Here is a 23,046-nt window from a genome sequence, read left to right as displayed (position 1 = left end):
TCCGGATTTAGCGCCGCGCACTGTCGCAAAGCGGATGTCAGCCGCTTGACGGTCACTGGACGCCCCGGAAGGTCACCGCGTGAAGGAGGCGGCAGTAGTGGCACCGGCAGCACCTTCAGCGGCGGCCGGGGGTGGGTGGTGAAGGCATTGCGGTCAAGGTCCGCGCGGGGACGCGGACTAACGGCCGCCGGAGGGGCCCCGGCCTGAAGCGGAGACCTCGGGCAGTGGACGGAAAGGAAGGAGCAGGGCCATGGAGGGCAGCGGAGGCAACACCAACAGGAGCACGGGAGGCCTGGCGGGGTTTTTCGGCGGGAGCGGCGCCGGGATGAGCTACTCGAACGCTGATCTGGCCGGAGTGCCCCGTGAGCATCTGCCCAAGGACCCACCCCAGCCCCTTGCCCCTACCTCCCGGCTGGTTTTGCCCCTCCCTCTTCTCGCAACTGGGGGTCCTGCGGCTTTCTCCCGCTACAGCTGGGGGGGAGGGGGCGTGCCAGTGCGTGACCCCTTTCCTTTATTTGCCCCACCCTATAAGGGCTTTGGGACATTCACTAAGCTGAGCTTGCCCCTTACCTTCTGAGAATGAATGAAAGATGTGGGAAGGATGTCGGCAACACGTCCCCTGTTGGGATCCCAGTATCAGGTTCTCCCTGTACCATCTTCCTCAAAAACCGCGTAGTAAGGAGCTGCAGGTCCCTCGGCTGGACACCAAGGGGCTCAGTGTCCATTCAGTCCAGCAGGCGACTGTTGAGCTCCTGCCACGGGCCAGGCATTTTGGCTGAGGTGTAGCACCTGCCCTCAAGCAACTGAGCTTCCCTTTCATTTCCAGAAACGAGCCACACACCAAGACTTAAACTTGGTGCAAGAGATCCGTGCAGTAAGCCCTGTAGGCGTTTGAAAGGACACATACTACCGAAGTCCAGGTTATGGAGAGTCAGAAAGGGCTTACCTAAGTGCAGGTGGTGGCGGGAGGACAGGAACCAAAGTGGGGGCGGGAAATGACCTGCATTTGTCCTTTCAGTCGTGGGGTCCTGTAAGTTTTTCTAGAGGAGTAGTGAGCTTTGGAATTTTGAGCTGAAGAAAGGTGAAGGTGGACTGGGAGAGGGTCTTCACAATACTATCATTTAATAACTTGCCTTTCTAGAAGACTCTTCGGCCCAAGAATTCAACTCTTCCACATAATCCTAGACATTTCTGTTTTCAGCAAACTCCCAGTGTTCTTTTAGGGGTGGAGAAACAGGGGCCAAAGGAAATTCTGTGACTTTTCCAAGGTGTGTCTAACAGAGGCTAGTTTAGAGCCCAACTCCTCTGGGGAGTGAAAGATCATGAATAACTGTCCTGATTGGATTGATTGGATTATGGATAAGAAAAATGGATTGAGACTTACTTAACCTTGGGATCCTACTATCAAGAGCCAGGTTCCTTTAAAGATGAATTTTGATTTGGTGTTCTTTTTCTTTTGTGATCCTAAGAATTTATTATAATGTGGTTAATAATTCCTCATCCAATTTGCCTTTTCCTCAGCCTTTGTCCTAGAATTATTTGCCTTGCTGAGAAATCCCTCTATGTAGAAATTACAGTATTAATACAATTAATTTACACATTTGTATTACATATGGGATACTATATTGAATTAGACAAAAAAAACTAGAATATAAAGGAAAATAATGAGGGAAAAGTACAAATGAAGGAAGCGTAGCATTATCAAACCTTAAACTATATTTCAAAACAGGAGTCATCACAACTATATGATACTCATTTTAAAAATAAAAATAGACCAGTGGAACAGACTACATAAACAAAAAACAAAATCAATTAAAAATTATCCCAGTGTTTGATAAAGCCAGGAACATAAATTACTTGGGGAGAGATTCCCTTTTTGGCAAGAACTTTTAGAAAAACTGGAAGGTGGTGTGATAGCAGTTAGGTTTGGACCAATGATTTATTCCATATGCCACAATAAACTGAAGGTAGATATGTGACCTGAAGATAAAAAGTCATACCATTTAAAAATTAAAGTACTAGATTAATTACATTTCTCAGCTGTGTCTGGGGGAGAGTTCTTAACCAAACAAGCAATAAAGCATATCATTAAAGACAAAACAGATCATTTTGACCATGTAAATGCATGAGTAAAATAAGAGAAATTAGAGTAGGGAAAAATTATTACCCATAAGCCCAGGTTGATTTATTTTTAGATAAATATTTGTGTGACCCTGGGAAAGTTACTTAACCTTTCACCTGGACTCCTTTAGCAGTCTGGTAAAACCTATAAACCCTTTCTTAGAATGTTTTTAAATGCATACATTAAAATATATAAGATTACAAAGGAAATCAATTATATTGAAATAGAGCTATCAAAATATTTTTTAAAACAAGTTCACAGGCCCCAGATGAAGAACACTTGTACCCTGATAAGTTGCAGAGTGAGTGCCAGCCTACATCAATAAAATCTCAGGTCTAATCTCTATCCCAAACACTAGTGAAAGTCTGATATCCAAGATTTATAGGGAATCAGTACAAATATATAACACAAAGATGTTACCTCTTAGATAAGTAGTCAATGGATATGTACTGTTTTCAAAGGAAATACTGCGTATTATAAATGGTCAGATGGAAATATGCTCCAACTCACTAATGGTAAAAGAATGCAGTTGTAACAATTGTGAAGTTTTACCTCACACTCTGCAAGCTTCAAAAGATAACTGAAAATGGGATCCATCGGTGTTGGGAGCACTTTGAGCAGATAAGCACACTACTATGCTGTTGGTGGAACTGGGAAAAGTTACTGATCTATTCCTTTGATCCAGCATTCCCACTACTGAATTTATACCCCAAGGAACTCAAAAACAAGGTTCCAATGTATACCAATACATCCTTTACTGCATTCTTTGTAGTAGCAAAGACCTGGAATCAAAATGGGTTCCAATTAGTATGTATGAGATCAATCTGAAGGAGAGAAGCACTGGAAGATTGTCATGAACTGATTCTGAGTAGAAAGAACAAAACCCAGGGGCCAGTATACACAATGATTACTAGCATGTAAATGAAAAGATAGCTACAAGGAATTTTAATTTTGAGTAATTGAAAACCCTATAATGGTTCAATGAAATGTGCCATCCAGCTCATAGTGCAGAGGCAGGAGACCTCAAAGACAGAATATTCTATGTATTATCAAGTTTTATTACTACCAGATGCTTATGCTTCATAGTTATTCTTGGGTGGATTAGGGGGAGTATGGCTTGGGCTAGTAGATTATTCCCAAGAAATAACTGACATAAAGACAGAATTATTAAAATACTTTTTAAAAGAAAAAATAAATCCCTCTATGCAGCTAAAACCAAACCTAGTTAAAATTCTACCTTTTGAATATGAAAAAGGAATATTTCCCCCCCCAAGAACTGGTTTATTTTATATCTGTTTCACTTTGCTGCTTTTGTATAATATAAAATAGGTACAATACAAAACTTTGGTTGTGATAAAATATCTGTTTTCTCTACAGTTACTGGTATGAGTCCTCTCTCTCCATATTTAAATGTGGATCCCAGATATCTTATACAGGTAAGACTGAATCTAAACATTTTGTGATTATCTTAGAATTCTGCCTGATTTTATTATATCCTAATTAACTTTTTAAAAATCTAGCATGTTCCTTTGGAAAGAAAGATGTAGAGTTAAAGACCTGGGGGGATGCATCTGACTCTGCTTATTTACTACTTTTGCAGATTTTGTCAAGTTTATTAACATCTGTGGGCCTCTATTTGTTCATCTGTAGAGTAAGGGGTTTAGAAGAGATAACCTTATCCAACTCCTTTCCAACTCTGAATCTGTTATACTATAATATAATCTTGGGGTGTTTAATCCATAGTGATTTATGAAATAGCTGTTCATAAAACAACTGGAGTGGCATAACTGTTAGATTTCATTATCTGATTTCATTATTTGAATGACTTTAAATTTTTAACCAAGAATTATTGGGGATTTTACAAAAAATATGAATTTATTGAACAAAACAAAAGAACATTTCTATATACAAAGTAGAATAGGAAATGGATGATTACATATGAAACCACAGTACTTTATTTTAAGTATGTAATGAATTTATCATGTCACTGTAAAGCCAAACATGAGCAGCTTCCCAGAGAACTGCTGTGAACAGCTTTAAGATTCTGATAGTGTACTGAACTCTCTTTATTCAGCACGGAACTACAGCAAAACATTCACAGAAACCAAAGTACAGCACTCACAATGTTATAACAACTTGTCACTAAAGTGGCCACATAATTTAAAAGATATCATTCAGTAAGTCCTTAACTCAGTCATACTTAAGGAGCAAACCTCCTTAAGGGACTTTTGGCTTAAGGACTTTGACTTAAAGGTCAAAGTTCTCCTCCTCCCCTAGGTCACGTTGTCTTAATCTTTTAGTCAAAAAGTCTTCTTTCTTCTTAATTGGAGATTAGTTTCCAATCATCCTTAAGAGGTGCAAGGTACAAGAGTACAAAGTTCTCCCACCCGTAGGCCACAGTAAATCATGTTCTTCTCAGTCAACATTAAGTACCCAAGGAGAGGTCTTTTCATCTTTACTCAAGGCTGTCTCTCAGATTCCATGGTTCCAGCTTTTGCCTGAATTTACCCAACTGTGATCTGTATTCAAAGGTAGGCAGCTCTCAGCTCCTCATCTATATTGAAGTTCACAGTGTCTAGTCCACCTCAAGTCTTTCACAGTTTCTGTTTCTGGGAAGACAAAGCTTAACAGAACCACAGTAACATTTATACACATTGCCAGCACCATCATCAATTCACTATCTGCCTGTGAAATCAACACAGACCCACCAACAAGGTCTGAGAACTCAACATACATCATCAGTAGAGTCCCAGGCCCTCTGAAACCCTCCTCCAGGACTTGTGTAAACAGACAACAAGAAAATCCTCTTTCAGGGCTTCCAGTAAGGTCCCATGGCTTCTGTACAAAGTATCACAAACAAAAAATCAAAACAGACACTGTGCCTGGCCACCACAAAGTTTCCCTTCTCAATTCTCCTCTCTTCCAGCTTGGGTTTCTCCCTGTTCTGTCCCTTCCTGTTGCATCAGCAAGTTCCTCCCACTGTGGGATTCATAGGTTCTGTTTCTTAACAAAGACTTGATATAATCAAGGCAAGGCTCAAAGACACTTGAACTCAAACAAGGCATTAAGTACTTCTTTGCTTGCCATTAGAGTCACTATGAAAGCTGTCCTGTTTATCTATATTTCTTAACTTTTTGCTCTCTTAGGCACATTTCTTAAAATGCTCCAATGACCCTTTTGGAGGAAGAGGTGGAAGTATTATTACTAGCCTCATTTTTCTCCCCTTGCTCCTTCTACATTAAGAAAGAAAAACACAATCCTTTTAACAAGTATAGTCAAGCAAAAGAAATCCACGTTTGCCATGTCCGAAAATATGTTTCCCATTCTGTTCATCACCCCTCCTTTAGGAGGTGGGTAACAGTTCTCTGGTGTGATGGGCTGGTCATTGCATTGATAAGAGTTCTTGAGTCTTTTAAAATTATTTTGCTTTATATTATGGTTACTGTATAAATTTTTCTCTTGGCTCTGCTCTCTTCCCTGTAACAGTTCATATACGTCTTCCTAGGTTTCTCTGAAATTTAATAATCCTTGTTAATTTATTGCTTAAAATCTTTAGTTTCCTGTTAATACATAATTATTTAGATGGTTAATTTTAGCATTTTTTTCTTTCTAGCTGCCATTGTTTCCAAAAGTTGGGTTATATAATAGAAATTAGCATAGTTATCTAGGATTCCCCCATAAATTTTTTTAATTGGAATACTTGCTCATTAGATGAAATGAAATTTTAAAGCTTCCATTCCATTCCAAGATTCTATGAGTCTAATATGTAAACATAAGAAAATATCTATGTATGGTAATGCACTAAAACATTGATTAACTTGAATCCTGAGGAGATAAAATCTGCTGATAATCCAGTTTTGTTAGCTAAAGATTAGTTTATGATTTGGGGATTGTTTTTTTGCTAGCTCTGTTTGTTGCTAAAATTGTAAAATAAATATATATGACTTCCTGGATTAGTAACCACATCAAAACAATTTTACCTCCATTTAATGTTGCATTCATATCATTGCAAATGTTACTTCTAGGATTAGAGTTGTGAAAAAGTGGATGTGGGTCATTGAGTTCCTAAGATCCACAGGTTTCAATTAAAAGTTGATTTTCTCAGTAAATTCATAATATTGGTTTGGGAGAAGATTTTGTTTTTCTAGTTTTATGGGGGAAATGTCAAAGATCCCTGATTATTTTTGACTCCTTATTTATCTGGCTGCTATGAGAAACAAGGTACATAGATCTGTATGAGTAAAGTTTGCAGTTAGTTGATCCCCCTTTCTTTTACTTGCAAAACCCTTTTTTTAGATTTTTAACCATTTTGTATGGAACTCTTGCTTTAAAAAAAATGTAATATTTTCTGCAAAATAGCTTCATACTGTTGAAGGACATTGATAAGCTGGAAGCTTCCAGAGGAAAACAATCAAGTTGTTAAAGAGTCTCTTGAGTCCAAGTGATGGGAAGATAAGTTGGAGAAAGTAGCAGTGTTTGACCTGGAGAAGCGGGAACACAGCTACCTTCATTCAAGTAGCTTGCGGGCCTGTCATGCAGAAGTGTTACATTTTGTTCTTTTTGGCCCCAGAGACCAAAACTGAAAGTTTCAGAGAACCAGCTTTTAGGCTTGATGTCTGAAAGACTATCTAAGAATTAGACTGATCCATACCGGGATTATGCTGCCTTGGGAGTCAAACAGAGGCTCCATGCATGACCTCCTGAATATGTTATAATAAAGATTCCTTGTTCATACGAGTTGGACTAAACAGCTGTCGAGGTCCCTTCCAGTTGTAAAACTTCATAATTCTATGAACATAATTTTTATCTTAATGACTTAAGGTGATCCTGAATGTCAGTGATGGTATTATGTTACAATATCATGATGTCCTCAAGACCTTTGAAGTAGATAGGATGGGCTCTTTGCCCCATGCTTAAATGACTTTGGATTAAAGATTTTTCGTAGTATTGGCTCTGCTTTTTCTTTGTGTAATATGTGCATAGGCATCTCTCAATAAATATTTGTTGAATGAATAAATAAAAGGAAATCTTGGTGTCTTTTTATCTCCTGCAGCTTCAAGTATCATGCTCTGCATACAGTAACCATTTTTGTTGTCTTTTTCCTCGTCAGTTTTTCCTAGCAGTTCTCAATATCAGTCTTCCTGCCTGTAATACCATGTATTAATAACAACAATAATAAATAACATTTTATAATGATTTTAAATTTATAGACCACTTCAAATAGATTATCTCATAATAGATAATTTATAGATTCATCTAGGTACTAAAAAGCATTAAAATCCCCAGATTTCTCCTGACCCTTATGTTCTTTCCACAACACTTCCATGACCTCATTCTGATTTCCTCTTTCTGTTCTATGGGATGACCAGATTCTCTCAATTCTAACAAGCCAGGTTAAGTGAGATTGATTGTAGAGTGAGGAACTTTTCTAAATTTTTTTCCTGAATGTTTTGATACAGTTTGTTACATTGCTTTCATTTATTTGCATTCTGCAACAGAATATCCCAAATCTCCTTAATAACAAGTATCATTAAGCAAAACAAACCAATAAACTGAATATGTCTCTCCTCTCCTAAGCTTTGTGACAAGTGTTCTGCTTCGCTTCATTCAGGGTTCCATGCAGTTGAAGTTTTCAGAAATCTGGCCTCTATACAAATAGGAAATTTCAGTAGTAGGATTTAGTTTAATTAAAATTTCATTTTCTTTGAAGACTTCTGTTGGAAAATCACAAAGGGCTTTGATAATTGTTAAATCTTCACAGGCAAAATAAAATTTGTTTTCATTTTTACCTTTTAGGACACAGATGAGTTTATTTTACCCACTGGGGCCAATAAAACACGGGGCAGGTTTGAATTGGCATTTTTTACCATTGGAGGATGCTGTATAACAGGTAGACATTTATCTCCTTGCTTGATTGTTTTATATTTTAAGGCAGAAAGGGATGCAGTACATGGTGATTAGGTTGGGAGGGTATTCATAAAGACAATTTGGTGAATTTTTCTTCTGACAATATAATTTTTTAAAGTAATTGTATTTTCTATAAAAGACATCTATTCAAGATCATCGGGTTTTGGGTTGTTTTGTTTTTGTTTTTACTGTTACAAGTTTTGAAGTGGTAACATTATTAATTCTGGATTCTTTGTACAAAAATTGTTAATATTGTGGTTCTTTAAGGAGCTGCATTTGGAGCTGTGAATGGTTTGAGGCTGGGGTTGAAAGAAACACGAAAGATGGCCTGGTCCAAGCCAAGAAATGTACAGTAAGTCTTGTTTGATGTCATAATACCTAAATACTTTAACTTTGTTCAGATTTTTCTTGGTGTTTATTCAAAACTTTGGCAGCATTGTTTTGAAAAATCATTTATACTTGACATAAGTTCAGCCAGCAGGGGGCAGTCTTAAGTTTTGTTAGTACTTTCGTTAAGACTGAAACTTTCTGAAGGTCATTTCCTTGAAAGCCGCCTTTGCTTTCACAACATGTGACAAATATGTCTCTTTCCTTTTTATTTAGATATTAATTTAAAGGACTCTTCTTTGGTTGGGGGGGAGGATTTCATTTACAGCAGTTGCATTTGGAATGAAAGTAGTCTTAAAACAAAATTAAGGCAACTTGAAATTATTTTATAAATTTTTTCCATTGTCATAATGAATTTTTACATAGGTGGTTTTTACAAACAAAAAAATGAAATGAAACCAATACCAAAAATGGAATTAAAGATGTGAAAGTACCTTTTAAAATTTAAAGTAAAATGTCATATTAAAAACAAAATAGTATATTGTGGTAGTTTTGCAACCTGACATTTGCATCCTTACATTTCAGTTTTACCACTTTGTCTAAATTCCAAAAACTCACGACGGAAAATGCTGTCCATGTCCCAAGAATGAACTATGTAGTCTGAATGCAGCTTGAGGCATATTATTTTCACCACCACCCCTTTTTTGTGGCTTTCCCCTTTTGTTCTGTTTCTTCTTTCACAACATGACTAATGTAGAAATACTTTTCCACAATTGCATATGTACAACCTATGCAGATTGTTTACCATCTTGAGGAGGGAAGGGAGAGAAGGAGAAAATTTTGGAATTCAAAATCTTGTAAAAATGAATGTTGGAAACTGTCTTTACATGTAACTGGAAAGAATAAAATGCTATTTACCCCCCCCAAAAAAATACTTTGTCTACCACTTTTAAAAATTTTACAATTTACAAACCAGTGAAAACAAACTGACTTTTTAATCGAACATGTGATAATCATAAGTGTATTGTTTTGCTGTCACATGGTAGTCTTATGAGTTCCAGTGGTAGTCAGCTATCCAGGACAGGGCCATTCCTGTGATGGTGTTACACTACTGGTAAATTAATAAACTCTCCTGACCTGGTTGCCACCTTCACTGTTCTAGTGATTCCTGGTGCTGGAGCAGAAGGGGACCATGCTTCCTTGAGAGTATGCTGAGCAACCATTTTGACTGTTCAGTGTTAGTGTGGAAGCAGACATAAATTATAAAAAATGTTTCTGTACTCCTGTTGGCTTTTTTTACCTCAGTTTGACCACTCATCTCTTGATCCTATGTTATAACATAAAAAGGTAATTCAAGCTAGGTTCTGATAGATGATAAACAATTTGCATGAGCTAGTTTTAAAAATACATTCCATTCTTGCTTTAGTGACCATGTAGTCAAGGACTAAGAGTCTACAGTTCTTATAGGGGCTTTCATCAATTCCTGGGTAGGCTGAAATATTGATGATGCCTGACATGGTTACTTTGAATGCCAACGTGAGACCTTCTTTAATAGCTATGATTGAATTTAGATAATTAATTTTCAAAAAAAATTTGTCAGAATCGGGTCTGTGTATTTCAAACCTAATGAACCTGGTATTTGAATTCTCTTAAATAAATGATGAACATAAACAGCAATATTTCTTTTGTTTTTCCTAATAGGATTTTGAATATGGTAACCAGGCAAGGAGCATTATGGGCTAATACTCTGGGCTCTCTGGGTAAGTAGAAGTGTTTTATGGTAACAAAAAATTAGATAACGTAAGCCTCATTTCAAGTTTAAGAATGACCAGATTTTAGTCCAATAGTGCAACTAGAGATTTTTAGACTAAAACTAAAAGTGCTGTGCTCTCTTGCTCTCTCTCTATATGCATTTTCTGAGGGAAAAGTCAGTAATTGCATAATAAAAATAATTTTAAGTATCACCTTCAGTTCTGCCTTATATATCCATTTATGTTTGCTGCTAGTTTTAATAGACAGTGGTTCTGACATTTTCCCTGTGTGAACAGAAAATCAGTTGATCAGTTAGTAAATGCCTACTATGTTTCAGGCACTGTGCTAAGCACTGGGACTACAAAGAAAGGCAAAAGATAGTCCTTGCTCTTGAGGAACATACAGTCCAATAGAAGAGACAGTATATAAACAAATATATAGCAAGCAAGCTATATACAGGATAAATTGGAAATCACTAAGGGGGGGGAGGGGAAAGCACTAGAATTAAGAGGGGTTGGGAAAGGCTTCTTATAGAAAGTGGAATTTTAGTTGGGACTTAAGGAAGTCAGAGAAACCAGCAGGTAGAGTCTAGGAGAGTGTGTCCCAGGCATGACGGACAGCCAGTCAAAATGCCCAGAAACTAAAGAAGGAAACTGAAGTCATAACCCACATTAATAAATGAAGTCAGTTCAAACCAAAAAGGTTCTTTATGTTAAGAAGTTTTCAAGGTCCTATTGTGAGATTTGATACATTAGTCAAGCCTTCCCTCTGTGTTTTCCTAGCATTGTGTTCTATTTACTAGATTAGATTGCACTGGCATGTCACCTACTGACAAAGACTAAAACATTATAAGAAAACAATTCCTTTATAGATTACCAAGAGTATGACATTTTTAGGTAGGTTGGAGTGAATGATAATGGTAATTAATCAATGGTGCTTACGTGCCTTGTGAAAGCCTCAAAATCCTTTGTTTTTGGTAGCATCTAGTGAACTTTTCTATTGGCATAAAGAGAAATCTAGAAATGAAGGGCTATGTAGTTATTATTGAGTTAGAATGCTTAAGGATATACTGTTCAGATAAGCTTATACAGAAAACTAAGAAAGGGATACGTGATTCTTTTACAGCAGATAAGAATCTTTTAGAAACCTGTTTCATGCCCAGAGAGATACCATATTTCCAGAATCATCCTTTGGAAAGTGTTAAGAAAAACAAATGAAGTCATCATTAGAGCTTTGAAAGTTGTAAATTTTCAAAAAGTTGTTAAAAAAAAAAGGGATTGCTCTGATATTTCATTGTTCATTTCCATTCCATTCTCAGCTTTGCTCTATAGTGCATTTGGTGTTGTCATAGAAAAAACACGAGGTGCAGAAGATGACATCAACACAGTAGCAGCTGGAACCATGACGGGAATGCTGTATAAATGTACAGGTAGGTACTGATTTCAGTTTCGGAGTTGAAATTGATGTTTAGTTTATGAGTGTTTAATGTAAAGCTGTCTACTGTTTTCAAGAAGCAAAATTATATGATCATTGCAGTAAACTTGAGGCTTAGCCTGTTTATGGAAAAAAAGAGCATATGAGATTCTCATTCCTGTGTGATTGGCACTGATGATTGTTGATCTAACACTGTTTCTTCAACCCTTTGCTGGATCTATGTTCCCATCAATGTAGTTACTATTCCCTCTAAGTCCATCGAGAGCTTACTTTGTACCAAATGTCGTGGCAAAGCTCTAGGAATAAGCCAAGACAGTTCCTACCTTCAGGGAGTTTACATTCTATTTGGGAAAACTGAACAGCACATAAAAGAAAACTGTTGGGGGTTGGCAAAGAAGGAGAGCCCAGGCCACTGAGGGAGGATATTTCCAGAGTGTGAAATCCAAGAATGGAGTAAGCTTCTAGAGTAAAGAGGTTTCTGGGACATTGCACAGAAAGTCAGAATGAGTCAGCAGGGCAGCCTGGAGAGGAATATAGTGCTCCAGTGACTCTGTACATCCCTTCCGTGGCCAGTCCATCCCATGTAGTAGTTTTCCTCTCCATTTCTTCTTATTAGCACAGGACTAGGCACATAGTGCTCTGTAAAAGCTAGCATGTATTATTGTTACAGATCATGAGTCAGAATGTCCTCTCTATCAGTTATCCTTTACTCTTCACTATACTAGGACTCTGATGTTAGAGTACAAATATTTTGGATCCACTGACCTTGACAATGAAAAAAGTGTATTTTTAAAAATTTACAGATTTCACTCACTTTTCATGTTTGTCCTCCCAGCTTTATTTTTTGCCTTAGCTTTTTTGAGTTTGAATCTATTTTTGACACTGGCTGCCATAGTTCAAACTTGGCAAGGAGATCAAATGCTTTCTCATTGAGGTGTTTTCTAATGTGTTTGTTCCTTCATCCATTTCTCGTCACCACCCTGTTTAAGTTAATTTGGAGTTATTTGAATTATATGCCATATTTTCTTTCTCATTTTGGTTCCTCTGTTGTTTGCTCTTTGGTCTAACTATACAAAGAACTTAATCTAGAATTGCTCCATATCATTAAGGAATCATTTCCTGTCAAAACATGATCAGTTAACTTCCTTATGTTATTTGTGTTCACTGTGTCAAACACTTTCTGATTCTTGAAGAAAATAGTCATGCTATATGGCTAGCATGACATTTTTACATATTCTTCTGTCTTGTTTTTCTTGTTTTTTCTTACCCCTGAATTATATTTTCCATCTTATTTTATCTTTCTTCTGGGTGCCCACCCTTGCTTTTAAAATCACCAATTTGCAACATATATGTTGATTTAGTTTGAAGTTTTACTAAATTTTTCACAAAAATTCTCTATTTCCTCATCCATTGTTTCAGATGTTGGTACATGAGCTGGTACATTCTATTGCAGGTGTTATCCTGAGCATTGAGGTATGAGATTATGTTTATTGTTGCCTCTGGACTCAGAATAAAGCCAACTCTATGAGCAATCTTTTTATTTACCTGTAAAACTAGAGTAATAGAAAAGGCAAAACTACAGCCATGGATAATGCAGAATTGTTAAGCTTTTCAGCAGTCTGCAAGCATATGTAAAACTAGGTTTCTTCTTGATAATATTCATAGATCACTGTGTAGGATTGGATTTTGTTTTTGAGAAGGGGATTTATCTTTTTTGGGAACACAAAAGTGTATGTTACCACAAATCAAATTTTTTAAAGTAATATTTCTGCCTTAGAATTTGGTTCACTTCTTTGATACAAGATTGGGTAGCTGTTAGCGGTCCATCAAAGACTTAGGCCTATGAAAGTGTTATGGCACAGTGATTAACTTTCTGTATTTATTCTACCAATCATTGTCAGCATTATGATTACTACTAGCACTGGTGTTGGGAAGTACTTCTGTAAATAAGTGAAAAGCACTTGCTTTGGTTGAATAATAGTAGTCTGGGAGCACATACCCTTCTGATTCATAGTGTAAATTATTTTTAAACTATTGACACTTTTCCTGTCACTAGTACATTGTGTTTAGTGGTCTAATAAAATAATGGCTGCATTTTGACTGATCTCATGAGAAAATAAAAAGCTATAGTATTCTAATTAAAAGGTAATACAACCACAAGTTGTGGTTTTCCTGTACTTTTCAAGTACAAATTAAAATGATGGCCTGGGAAGTTCAGAAATTCTGTAATGGCTCTAGTAGCTGCTGATCATACTACTACAGCTATGAAATAGTTGTTCTTTTTACTCCTGAGTAAAGTGTAAAGCTGAGAAAAAGGCCTTGGTACAGGACAGGATAAAACCAAAATCATTTCAGACCTCGACTATGCATCTCAGAATTATGGGTAGGCTGTTTCAGGGAATGTGGAACCAATAGCTTGAACAGATAGGTTGGGCCAAGAATTAGACAGGTAATCAGCAAATTTTGCATATTTCAGCAGTAGCCTTTTAACCCTGAAAAGTACATAATAGATTAGTATGATAGGACTTTATCTGGCAGCATATTTTTTGTCAAGATGTCTAATAAGAGAGAACTGCCTGCCAAATCAGATGGATTAGGAGTGAGCTCATAGCAACACTTCTCTGGATACATCCAATCCCATGTAGGATTGAGGCAAGAGACCTCTAAGAAGTCTGGAAAAGAGGGAAGGAGCTCCTTAATACTTTAATGGTTGGGTGTGTGGACAGATATGGATATATAACAGATATCCGACTTCTCAGATAACCTCTACACAACCACCATCCCACACCCAGGGCAGGATTTGGGTATTTGGATGCTGATCCAAAGTTTTACATATGATCGGAGATACTAATTGTTATGATGTGCTTTTCTTGAAAAGTTTTCATAGTATTTAGTTTTCTCTTTTTCTGTTATTTCCTTCAACTGTAGTTACACTGTAATCTCTAACCTGGGCCACAAGGCCAAAACATAATAAAAACAACAGATTTATTTTGACATAGTAATTCTAATTAAAAACTAAGTAAAGATTAATTGTAGTCAGTACCCTTTTTGTTTAACTTATCTTCTTTCCTTGAAAGCCATAACATTGAATGTATCATTGGGATTAGTGCTATTAGTGAGGAGTAATAAAATATAGGTTGTTTGTTTAGATTAGATTCACATTCAAGGTAATTATTTTAAAATTACTCTATGTAATTCATACAGCTAGAAGAGATATAAAGATAAGGTTTCTGTTCTCAAAAACCTATCAGGGATAGTTATAACATGTAGATTAACCAATGTAATACAACTAATGATAATTGCAAGTGCTTTGAGATCACATGAGTAACCACATCAGTGGGGAAAATCTGGGGAGACTATATTGAAGCCAGCTGTATTTGAGCTGGATCTGAGTTGTGTATGGGATGACTTGGATCAGTCAGTTAACAAGCATTTATTAAGTTCCTCTTTTGTACCAAGCACAGGGCTAGACCCTAGAAATACAAATGCAAAGAATGAAACAGTCCTTCTTCAAACTAAGCTTAATTTGTTTTGTTTTGTTTTTTTCTTTTTGGAGGGTAATTGGGGTTAAGTGACTTGCCCAAGGTCACACAACTAATAAGTGTGTCAAATGTCTGAGGCTGGATTTGAACTCAGGTCCTCCTGACTCCAGGGCTGGTACTCTATTCACTGTGCCACCTAGCTGACCTAAGCTTAATTTGTAATGAAAAAAGTAGCAGATAAAGAATAAGTATAATGAGACCAAATACAGAGTTCTTAAATGTAAAGGTACAAAGTGATCGTTGAACGTCACCTAGAAGGAAGAAAGGAATTCTGTGAGGCAGAGGTAAGTAGACAGTACACAAGAGATGGCCAGAGTAGAAGTGTAGAGACAAAAGATGAAGTGTGGTGTGTGCAAGACAGAAGGCCAGTTTTTCTGGGTCCATTTGTGGGAGGAAGAGCAGTGTCCAGTGAGGCTAGAAAGACAGGATGGACCAGGTTGTAAAGGACATTAAAAGCTCAACAAGAGGAATTTCTATTTCATACCACAGGCAGTGTGTCCCAAAGCATTCATTAACCCATACTGAATACTAAACACTGTGATGGGTACAAAGAGAATGGCAAAAATAGTCCTTGTCCTCAAGGAGCTCACATTCTAATGGTGGAAACAACATGCAAGCAGCTGCCCACACACAACAACCAGACAAAACAGAAGTCATTGCAAAGGGAAGGCGCTAGCTTAAGGCTTCTTTCTCAGTGTTTACTGAGAAAGGCTTGGTGCAAAAGGTGGGAAGTGAGCTGAAACTTGGGAAGAAGCCAGTAGACGAAGATGCAGAGGGAGCACTCTAGGCATAGAGGATAGCCAACGACAATGACAGGATCAGAAGATGGATGCCAGGAAGCCAGTGCCACTGCATCACAGAGTACATGGGGGAAGTATAGGAAGATCCAAGGTGATGAGAGCTTTAAGAACCAAACAGGATTTTGTATTGGATCTTGAAGGAAATAGGGAGCCACTGGAATTTATTGGGGGAGGTGGGGACAGGCCGCAGGTAACATGGTCAGGCCTGTACTTTAGATCATTGGGATAGCTGAGTGGGTATCTGGGTTGGAGTGGCAGAGACATGAGGCAGGGACACCAACCAGAAGTCTGTTTAATATAGTTCTGCACCAAGGTGTCCTCTTTCCTACTCAGTTTAGTGGTTGGCCCACAGCCTTTCCCTCCTCCTCATTAGTGTGCACTTATACAGGGGACTTCAACATGTGTGACCCTGGGCAAACCATTTAACTTGTGTTTGCCTCAGTTTTCCCATCTGCAAAATGGAGATAATAATGGCACTTACCTCCCAGGATTGTTGTAGGGATCAAATACGTAAAGTGCTTATGTGCCTGGCACATAAGAAGTGCTGTGTACATTTTGTCTACTCTTACTGTCATTGTTATTATTAAAGTAAAGGTTACAGGTGTTAGTTGTCAAGTTTAGGACTCAGACACATATTTCCTTACTATTAATCCAATCTTATTTCAGTTTTGTACCACTGGCATCTACCTAATGGTGGGATGTATTAGTAACTTAATTAGCCAGTATTGGTTGGCTGAAGTAGAAGAAAATAAAAGCATTTTGTTAAGTTGAGGTTTTAGGCAGGGTATAAGTTTTGCTATTATATTATGAATAATTGAGTGAATGTGTATTTTCTGGATCCGTTTTTTTTTTTTTGAGTTGTGTATACACTCTCCTCTGACACAAATCACAATCCTAGTACATCTTAGTAGACAGAGTGGTATGACCAAAGGCTTCACCGCCCCGCAGCCAGTGTGGCGATGGGTCTTTTAGTAGGCATTGTTGGGAGACAGATGTTTTCTAGTACTTGATCTGAGATTCCCAGCTTAATCAGCCTGGATAGAGCTTTCATTCCCCTAAATCACCCCCACACCCTGATGAAGTATCAGAGTAGTATGTTAATAGAAGGAATAAATATACAGACAAACATGTCTAAATAGACTACTGGAGTTGTGTAAGGGCCTATGACATCTCTAGCAAGCAGTTCTCCATTCCCCACGCCAAATATGACTAAATAGTTAAGTGATTTAACAAACATATGATCTTGTTCATTTGCATCTTTCTTGGTGCTTGGTAGCCATGTGAGTATTTGGTGGCAATCTGTTTACATTAACAACATCCAAAATATCAAGTTGGGTTTCCTAGTTATGTGGTTTTGAAAGGAGCTACTGCTGTCACTCTGGAAAAAGGCTCATCTTTGAGTGGGATTATAACCCACTTAACAGTTCTGAGCAACCTTCCCTGAAACCTCTGGTTGAAATCCTGATGCTTTAACAGATGTGGCTTCATGTAAAAGAAAAGAATTCTTTATGTTCCAAATGGGCGCTGTTACTTCAAGATATTCTATACATTTTGTGGAAAATAGCCTGCCTACATTAAAGCACACGTATATTATCTTAATTTTTTTCTTTCAGAATTTATTTTTAGTTTTCAAAATTCATTTCCATAAGATTTTGAGTTACAGATTTTCTCCCCATCTCTCCCTCACCCAAAGATGGCAGACATACTGATTACCCCTTCCCCTAGTCTGCCCTCTCTTATATTCCCTCCTACCCCCCGCCCCTCACTTTCTTGTAGGGCAAGGTGGATTTCTATAACCGATTGCCTGTATCTTATTTCCCAATTGCATGTAAAACCAATTTTTTAACATTTGTTTTAAAAACTTTGAATTCCAGATTCTCTCCCTTCTTCCCTCTTCACCTACCCCCATTGAGAAAACAAGCAATTCAATATAGGTTGTACATGTGTAGTTGTGCAAAACATTTCCATAGTAGTCGTGTTGTGTAAGACTAACTCTATTTCCCTCCATCCTGTCCTGACCCCTATTTTCTCCTTTGAACATTCATACTTTCTTAAAGGGGGTAAGAATTAGGAGTGGTTCCATAATTGGAAATGTATGAGATGGTTTGTTTAGATAGATTACCCTGTGCATGAGAGTGACTGCTGTGTGAAGAGATAGGAGGAAACCTTATTCCTTCCTGAGACTTGAGTTTCTAAAATACCCAAATCCTGAGAAATAATCTTTGAAAACAAATTGACTATTACCTTCAGATATCCCTGAGGACATGTTAATTAATATTCAGATTGTTTTTGCTCAGACAAGATTGACCTTTGAAAAGCTGTATGAGGCAACTATACTTGTAGCAGACCTAAATGTAGCTCATTAAGCAGTTGTCATTTGAGCTAGGCTGCTTCATGAGACATTTTTAAGTTTCCAGAGGGAAAGTTGCTGTTGATTTCCCACAAACAGAGTACAGAACAAAGATGCTGACACTTTTAAGCCAAGTTGTTGAAGGGCTTATTCCCCACTTCAAATGTCTGTGGGTTGTAACACAAGAGAAAGGGACATTGCAATAGTATCTGCCTTGTGACTTGCCTTGTCAAGCTTTCAAGTGGATGAATTTGATTTCGACAATGATGGGCTCCAGGAAATGAAAAGAAAAGCTTGGGCCTTTAAAGTACAAGCCAGATGCTTGCCTGCTTCAAAGTGTTTTCCACTACATGTATCCAAGACTATAGTTTGCATTGCATATGGCATGTGAAATCTCTCACTGCACAGTCCATTGTTACAGTCTGTTAGGCTCAACTTTTTCTATTCTGCTTCCAAAGAAGTAGCTTTATTAATCTGAGCTTAGCTGTATTCATTTACCATAAAGTAGCAAGCTTTTCAGAGGGTAACTTATGCTTAAAAGGGAAACTGAAAACCCCTTTAATAAGAGATAAGCCTCAGTGCTTTACAAACATCTTGATTGCTGTCTCATATAAGAAAGCACTACTGAAATATGTTTTTCCTTATTACTCTACTACATGCCTTCCCTTATACAGGATTCCTTATACGTTTACCCTATTTTAGCTGGGTTTGGTTGCTGGTTTGTTTCTTTTTTTGTTTCCATCAATTTAAAAAAAAAAATGTTTCCACAAAGACTAAGGAGAATAACATCCTTTGGTAACATCAAAGTCCAACCCTTACGCAAACTATAATTACTTTATTATTTGTGTAGATTCTGTTTCAGGCCCGTGGCCAGACTTAAAGACTAATCCAGTTTAGCCATAATGGTTAAGGTTCAGATTTCAGTCTTATTATACGTGTTTATTTGCGAGCTAAAGGATCTACAGCACTGCCCTTTTTGGTTCTTCTTAGCTCCAAGTCGTTCTCATTGTGGAGTTTCCATTCAAATGACTTAGAACTAGGGTATTAACCCCATTTTTTATTGGCTTACTTCCATGATCTCCAGCTTATTGCCCCTTTACAAAGTAATTTAAATTTGCACACATTTCCAGAGATCCTACCATTTTTTTATTGGTTTGTAGGTTAAAGGTACACCAAGTAAATCCTTATTAAATTAATAAAACCATTTTAGGGTAGCAGCTGGAATATACATATGATTCTTCAGTATTTATCATTTTTCAGTGGCATTGAGAGGATCATGGCAAATGTACCCACCAAGCTTATACTCTGTAACATAAAAAAGGGTACAGGTTTGGGAAAGAGTGTTTTCATATTTCAGTAGATTGATTTGTTTTTTACTTGCCACTTTTTCTGGCTCTTGCTGGTTAGTTTCATGATCCTACCCACAAATTTGAAAGCTAATGAAAGTTGGATTCTGTAACTTCCGCAGAGAGAAAGATAATGAAGAAATTTAGACAGTCTAAGAAGAGCCGAGGCAGGGTGTGTTATCAGAAGCTGGCAGAACCAGGGTGAATGCTGGAGGGAGTGGTCATTCCATCTATCTAATAAATCCAGCTGTGAGCACACCCCTTGTAGAAGTGGGCTGTGTCTGTTTTGAAACAGACATTTGGCTCAACAACTTAGCTAGGTTCACAAACTTGTTACTGGTTACTATCTGGCATATAGGTTTCTTATACAGTAACTAAATCTCAATCTAATCTCCATTTTGCCTTTATCGTGTGTGTTGTCTAGTTCAAACACTTCACAGTTACATTGAAGAACTAGCTAGATCAAATGATCCCTATTTATTTAGAGATACATGAAAATAGAGAATTTAAACAAAGCTACTTTTGACTTCCTGTTCCTATGGGCTTTCTCATTTTAGTATCCCTTCAGATAATAAATCAGTTAATATCCAGGTTGTCAATAGCCATATGAAAAAAGTATTCTAAATAACTACCAGTTAGAGAAATAAAAATTAAAGCAACTCTGAGATTCTACTCCACACCCATCAGATTGATGAAATTTAAAAAAAGAAAATGACAAATGATAGAGGGGTGGTGGGTAAACAGGTATGTTAATCCACTGTTAGTGGAGCTGCAGAACAGGTCAGGCCATTCTGGTAAGTGGTGGGAACTATGCCCCCAAAGTTAGGAAACTCTACCTGCCCTATGACCCAGCAATACCACTAGGTCAACACATCAAAGAAAAAGGACTTATATTTTTAAAATAACAGCAGCAGCTCTTTTTTGTGGTGGCAAAGAACTGGAATAAAAGCAACATTGTAAAGATAACTTTGAAAGACCTAAGAACTCTGATCAACACAATGACCAGCCACTGTTCCAACAGACTCATGATGAAACATGCAGCTCACCTCTGGACAGAAAGGTGATGGATTCAGGGTTCAATCAAGACATATTATTTGGACATGTCTGATAAAGAGATTTCTTTTGCTTTTTAGAACGGTTTTAGTTTTTTTTCCCTTTTCCATGGTGGGATAAGTGTGAGTGAGAAGACTGACTTTTGTTGGGGGGGAGGGGGAGGGAAGCAGTTTATGGTTTTGTTTTTTTTTAAAGGAAACATTGTGTCAATAGCCCTGTATCAAAATTCAAGAAACTCCTGGATGGAAAATACTTTTGTGCCACATCCATGTTCTTTAAGCCATATTACACAAATGTGTTAGATGTTCTAAAATACATTGCTCTGAAAAAATTAGGCTGCACCTTGAACCAGTTTCAAGAATCTGTAATTTTGTCCATGTGGGTGTGTGTATTCCCTCTTCTTACACAGAATGCAACCCTTCTATAACTTTAATAAATGGCCTTTAAGAGCTCTCCTGCCCCTGAAAAAAATTCATTAAACTGTAGCAGACCTATTGAATCTCCCTAAATGTAGCAAGATATCCATGCTTGAAAACCTTTCAAGCTTTTCAGAACCTGCCCAAGCTTGAGCTCCAAAGGCATAACCACTGAGAATTCAGGGTCACCTCCACTTTTTTTTTTAAAGCAATTAGGGTTAAGTAACTTGCTCAGGGTTACATGGCCAGCTATTTTTTGTGTGGGTGCCAAGTATCTGAGGCCGGAACTGGGGCTGGCGCTCTTACTGCGCCACCTGGCTGCCCTGTCACCTCCACTTTATAAAACAGATTAAGAATTCATTGTAGGGACTTTGACCAAACTAGAGAAGGTTTAACTATAAGCATATTCTTGACTTTGGGATATTTTATATCAGAATGTTACTTAGTAAGATTTCTCTGCTGAGACTTATAAAATTTTATTGTATTGGTTTTTCAAACGAAATAACTCTTAATAACTTGTCTTCCCCAATTACCTGGTATTAGTTTATGAGATTGGCATTTTAAAATCAAAACAAATCAGTATGTGACATTCAAGGTGCCTTTTCCTTTTCCTTATGCATTTTGGAGTCTTGCTTGTCCTTTGGGTGTTCTGCAAGTAGCACAATATCAAAAGGCTTCTGAAAATACTAATTAGGTTATAATTGTCAGACTCACGTTAGCAGTGATGGAGAAAAATGACTTGCAAACCCAGTACTTGCCTAATCCATTATAGGTCCTCTGATTTGACCAAAATTGTGATTATACACAACTACTATGTAACTAGATTATCCCCCACCCTACGAAGTCCTCAGGTTTATGCAGTAGATAAGCAATATTTATAAGTGCTTCCCTAAGAGTGGGCTCTCATCCAAAAATATTGCAGACACCAAAGAAGTAAATCAAATTGGATTGCTCAAAATGAGGATCAATGGAAAAATATCACAGAAATGGTTACCTTTTAAAAGTTGACAGTTGTCTGTGTTTTCAGTTTTTCTTGGACTTAACATTAGCTTTAGTTTTTTAGTTTTGACACTAAACTTTCTCCCTTTTATAATGACCACGCTTAGATCCCAAGAAAAGACGAGGGACTATGGTTATGGGATGTTGTCTGTTCTTTCAGATGTGATTGATGCTGCTTGGTTTTGATTGACTGTGGTCATCTTTTCTTTGCCGAGACAAGGCTCCCTGGTGGAAGGGATATCACTATTACTCTGTGATACTAATCTGTTTCTCTTACTGTTTTTCTTCCAGGTGGTCTTCGTGGAATAGCAAGAGGTGGTCTGACAGGACTAACCCTTACTAGCCTGTATGCATTGTATAACAACTGGGAACACATGAAAGGTTCCATGACACAACAGTCACTTTAGAGCTTATACTGAAAACTGAATGGATAGAGGACACATCAAAAGTTCTCCAGGTTGATTTGTAAAATCAATTTGGGGTAATTCTGATCTACCTACGTTTAGTATGAAAAAAAGAACAGGATCTTTTGTACTGTCATGAAGATCACTGGCACAGTTTACCAGGCCTGGCACTTCTTCCAGCCAGTAGTGTTGGAGCCAGAAGCATCTGATGCCTCATCGAGTGAGTAGCACAGTCATCATTTTCTCCTTTGAGAACTTTCTGCTGCATGTCCACTCTCCACTATCCTGAACTTGTTCCCAGATTCAGGTCATGTAATTGTCAACACCATACCCACCAGGTTAATTCATTTAATGATTTATTGTGAACTATAATACACTGCTTTATTCCCAATAAAGAGTGTTCCCAGAATATCAGAATAAAGATGTGTACCATTTTAAAGTGTCTGTCACAACCAAGGCTCAGTAAGTAGGATTTTATAGTTAATGTTTTATTGGTTCATGTTGTTGGTATGTGGGAATATCAGAATAAAGAACTTGAGAATTTAGGAGAGATAACAAACCTTCCCTCCTGGGAACTTCTGTTGAAGAGTACTA

The 23,046-nt window shown here is 37.6% G+C and overlaps 2 protein-coding genes and 1 non-coding gene across 3 annotated transcripts in view; all 3 read left to right on the top strand.

The window, feature by feature from the left end:
• Positions 1-30: 30 nt before the first annotated feature.
• Positions 31-22,873, top strand: TIMM23B (translocase of inner mitochondrial membrane 23 homolog B). The gene is made up of 7 exons (XM_069067220.1): positions 31-362; positions 3,500-3,558; positions 7,919-8,012; positions 8,297-8,381; positions 10,058-10,116; positions 11,427-11,537; positions 22,340-22,873. The coding sequence occupies exons 1-7, from the start codon at positions 251-253 to the stop codon at positions 22,453-22,455; spliced, it is 636 nt and encodes a 211-aa protein (XP_068923321.1). The 5' UTR covers positions 31-250; the 3' UTR covers positions 22,456-22,873.
• LOC138145615 (small nucleolar RNA SNORA74) lies at positions 9,413-9,614 on the top strand. The gene has a single exon (XR_011164268.1). It is a non-coding gene; the product is annotated as a small nucleolar RNA SNORA74 (small nucleolar RNA).
• Positions 15,944-23,046, top strand: part of CPN1 (carboxypeptidase N subunit 1) — a 472,336-nt gene continuing 465,233 nt past the window's right edge. The window contains exon 1 of the mRNA XM_069067219.1: positions 15,944-15,958. The gene's annotated coding sequence lies outside the window, so the exon portion shown is untranslated. The remainder of the gene's footprint in view (positions 15,959-23,046) is intronic.

This window comes from Petaurus breviceps, unplaced genomic scaffold (assembly GCF_028583685.1).
Source record: "Petaurus breviceps papuanus isolate PSGF00001 unplaced genomic scaffold, PetGlider_PUasm1.0 90740, whole genome shotgun sequence".
In the NCBI taxonomy this organism is placed as follows: Eukaryota; Metazoa; Chordata; class Mammalia; order Diprotodontia; family Petauridae; genus Petaurus; species Petaurus breviceps.
Note: the sequence above shows the minus strand (reverse complement) of the source record. Positions and strands in the feature narration are given on the sequence as shown.

Excerpts from the sequence above, each read along its gene's own strand:
- TIMM23B (XM_069067220.1), top strand. The coding sequence starts at position 251 with ATGGAGGGCAGCGGAGGCAACACCAACAGGAGCACGGGAGGCCTGGCG. Across the intron at positions 3,559-7,918 it reads ATCCCAGATATCTTATACAG|GACACAGATGAGTTTATTTT; the intron begins GTAAGACTGAAT and ends TTTACCTTTTAG. Across the intron at positions 8,382-10,057 it reads TCCAAGCCAAGAAATGTACA|GATTTTGAATATGGTAACCA; the intron begins GTAAGTCTTGTT and ends TTTTCCTAATAG.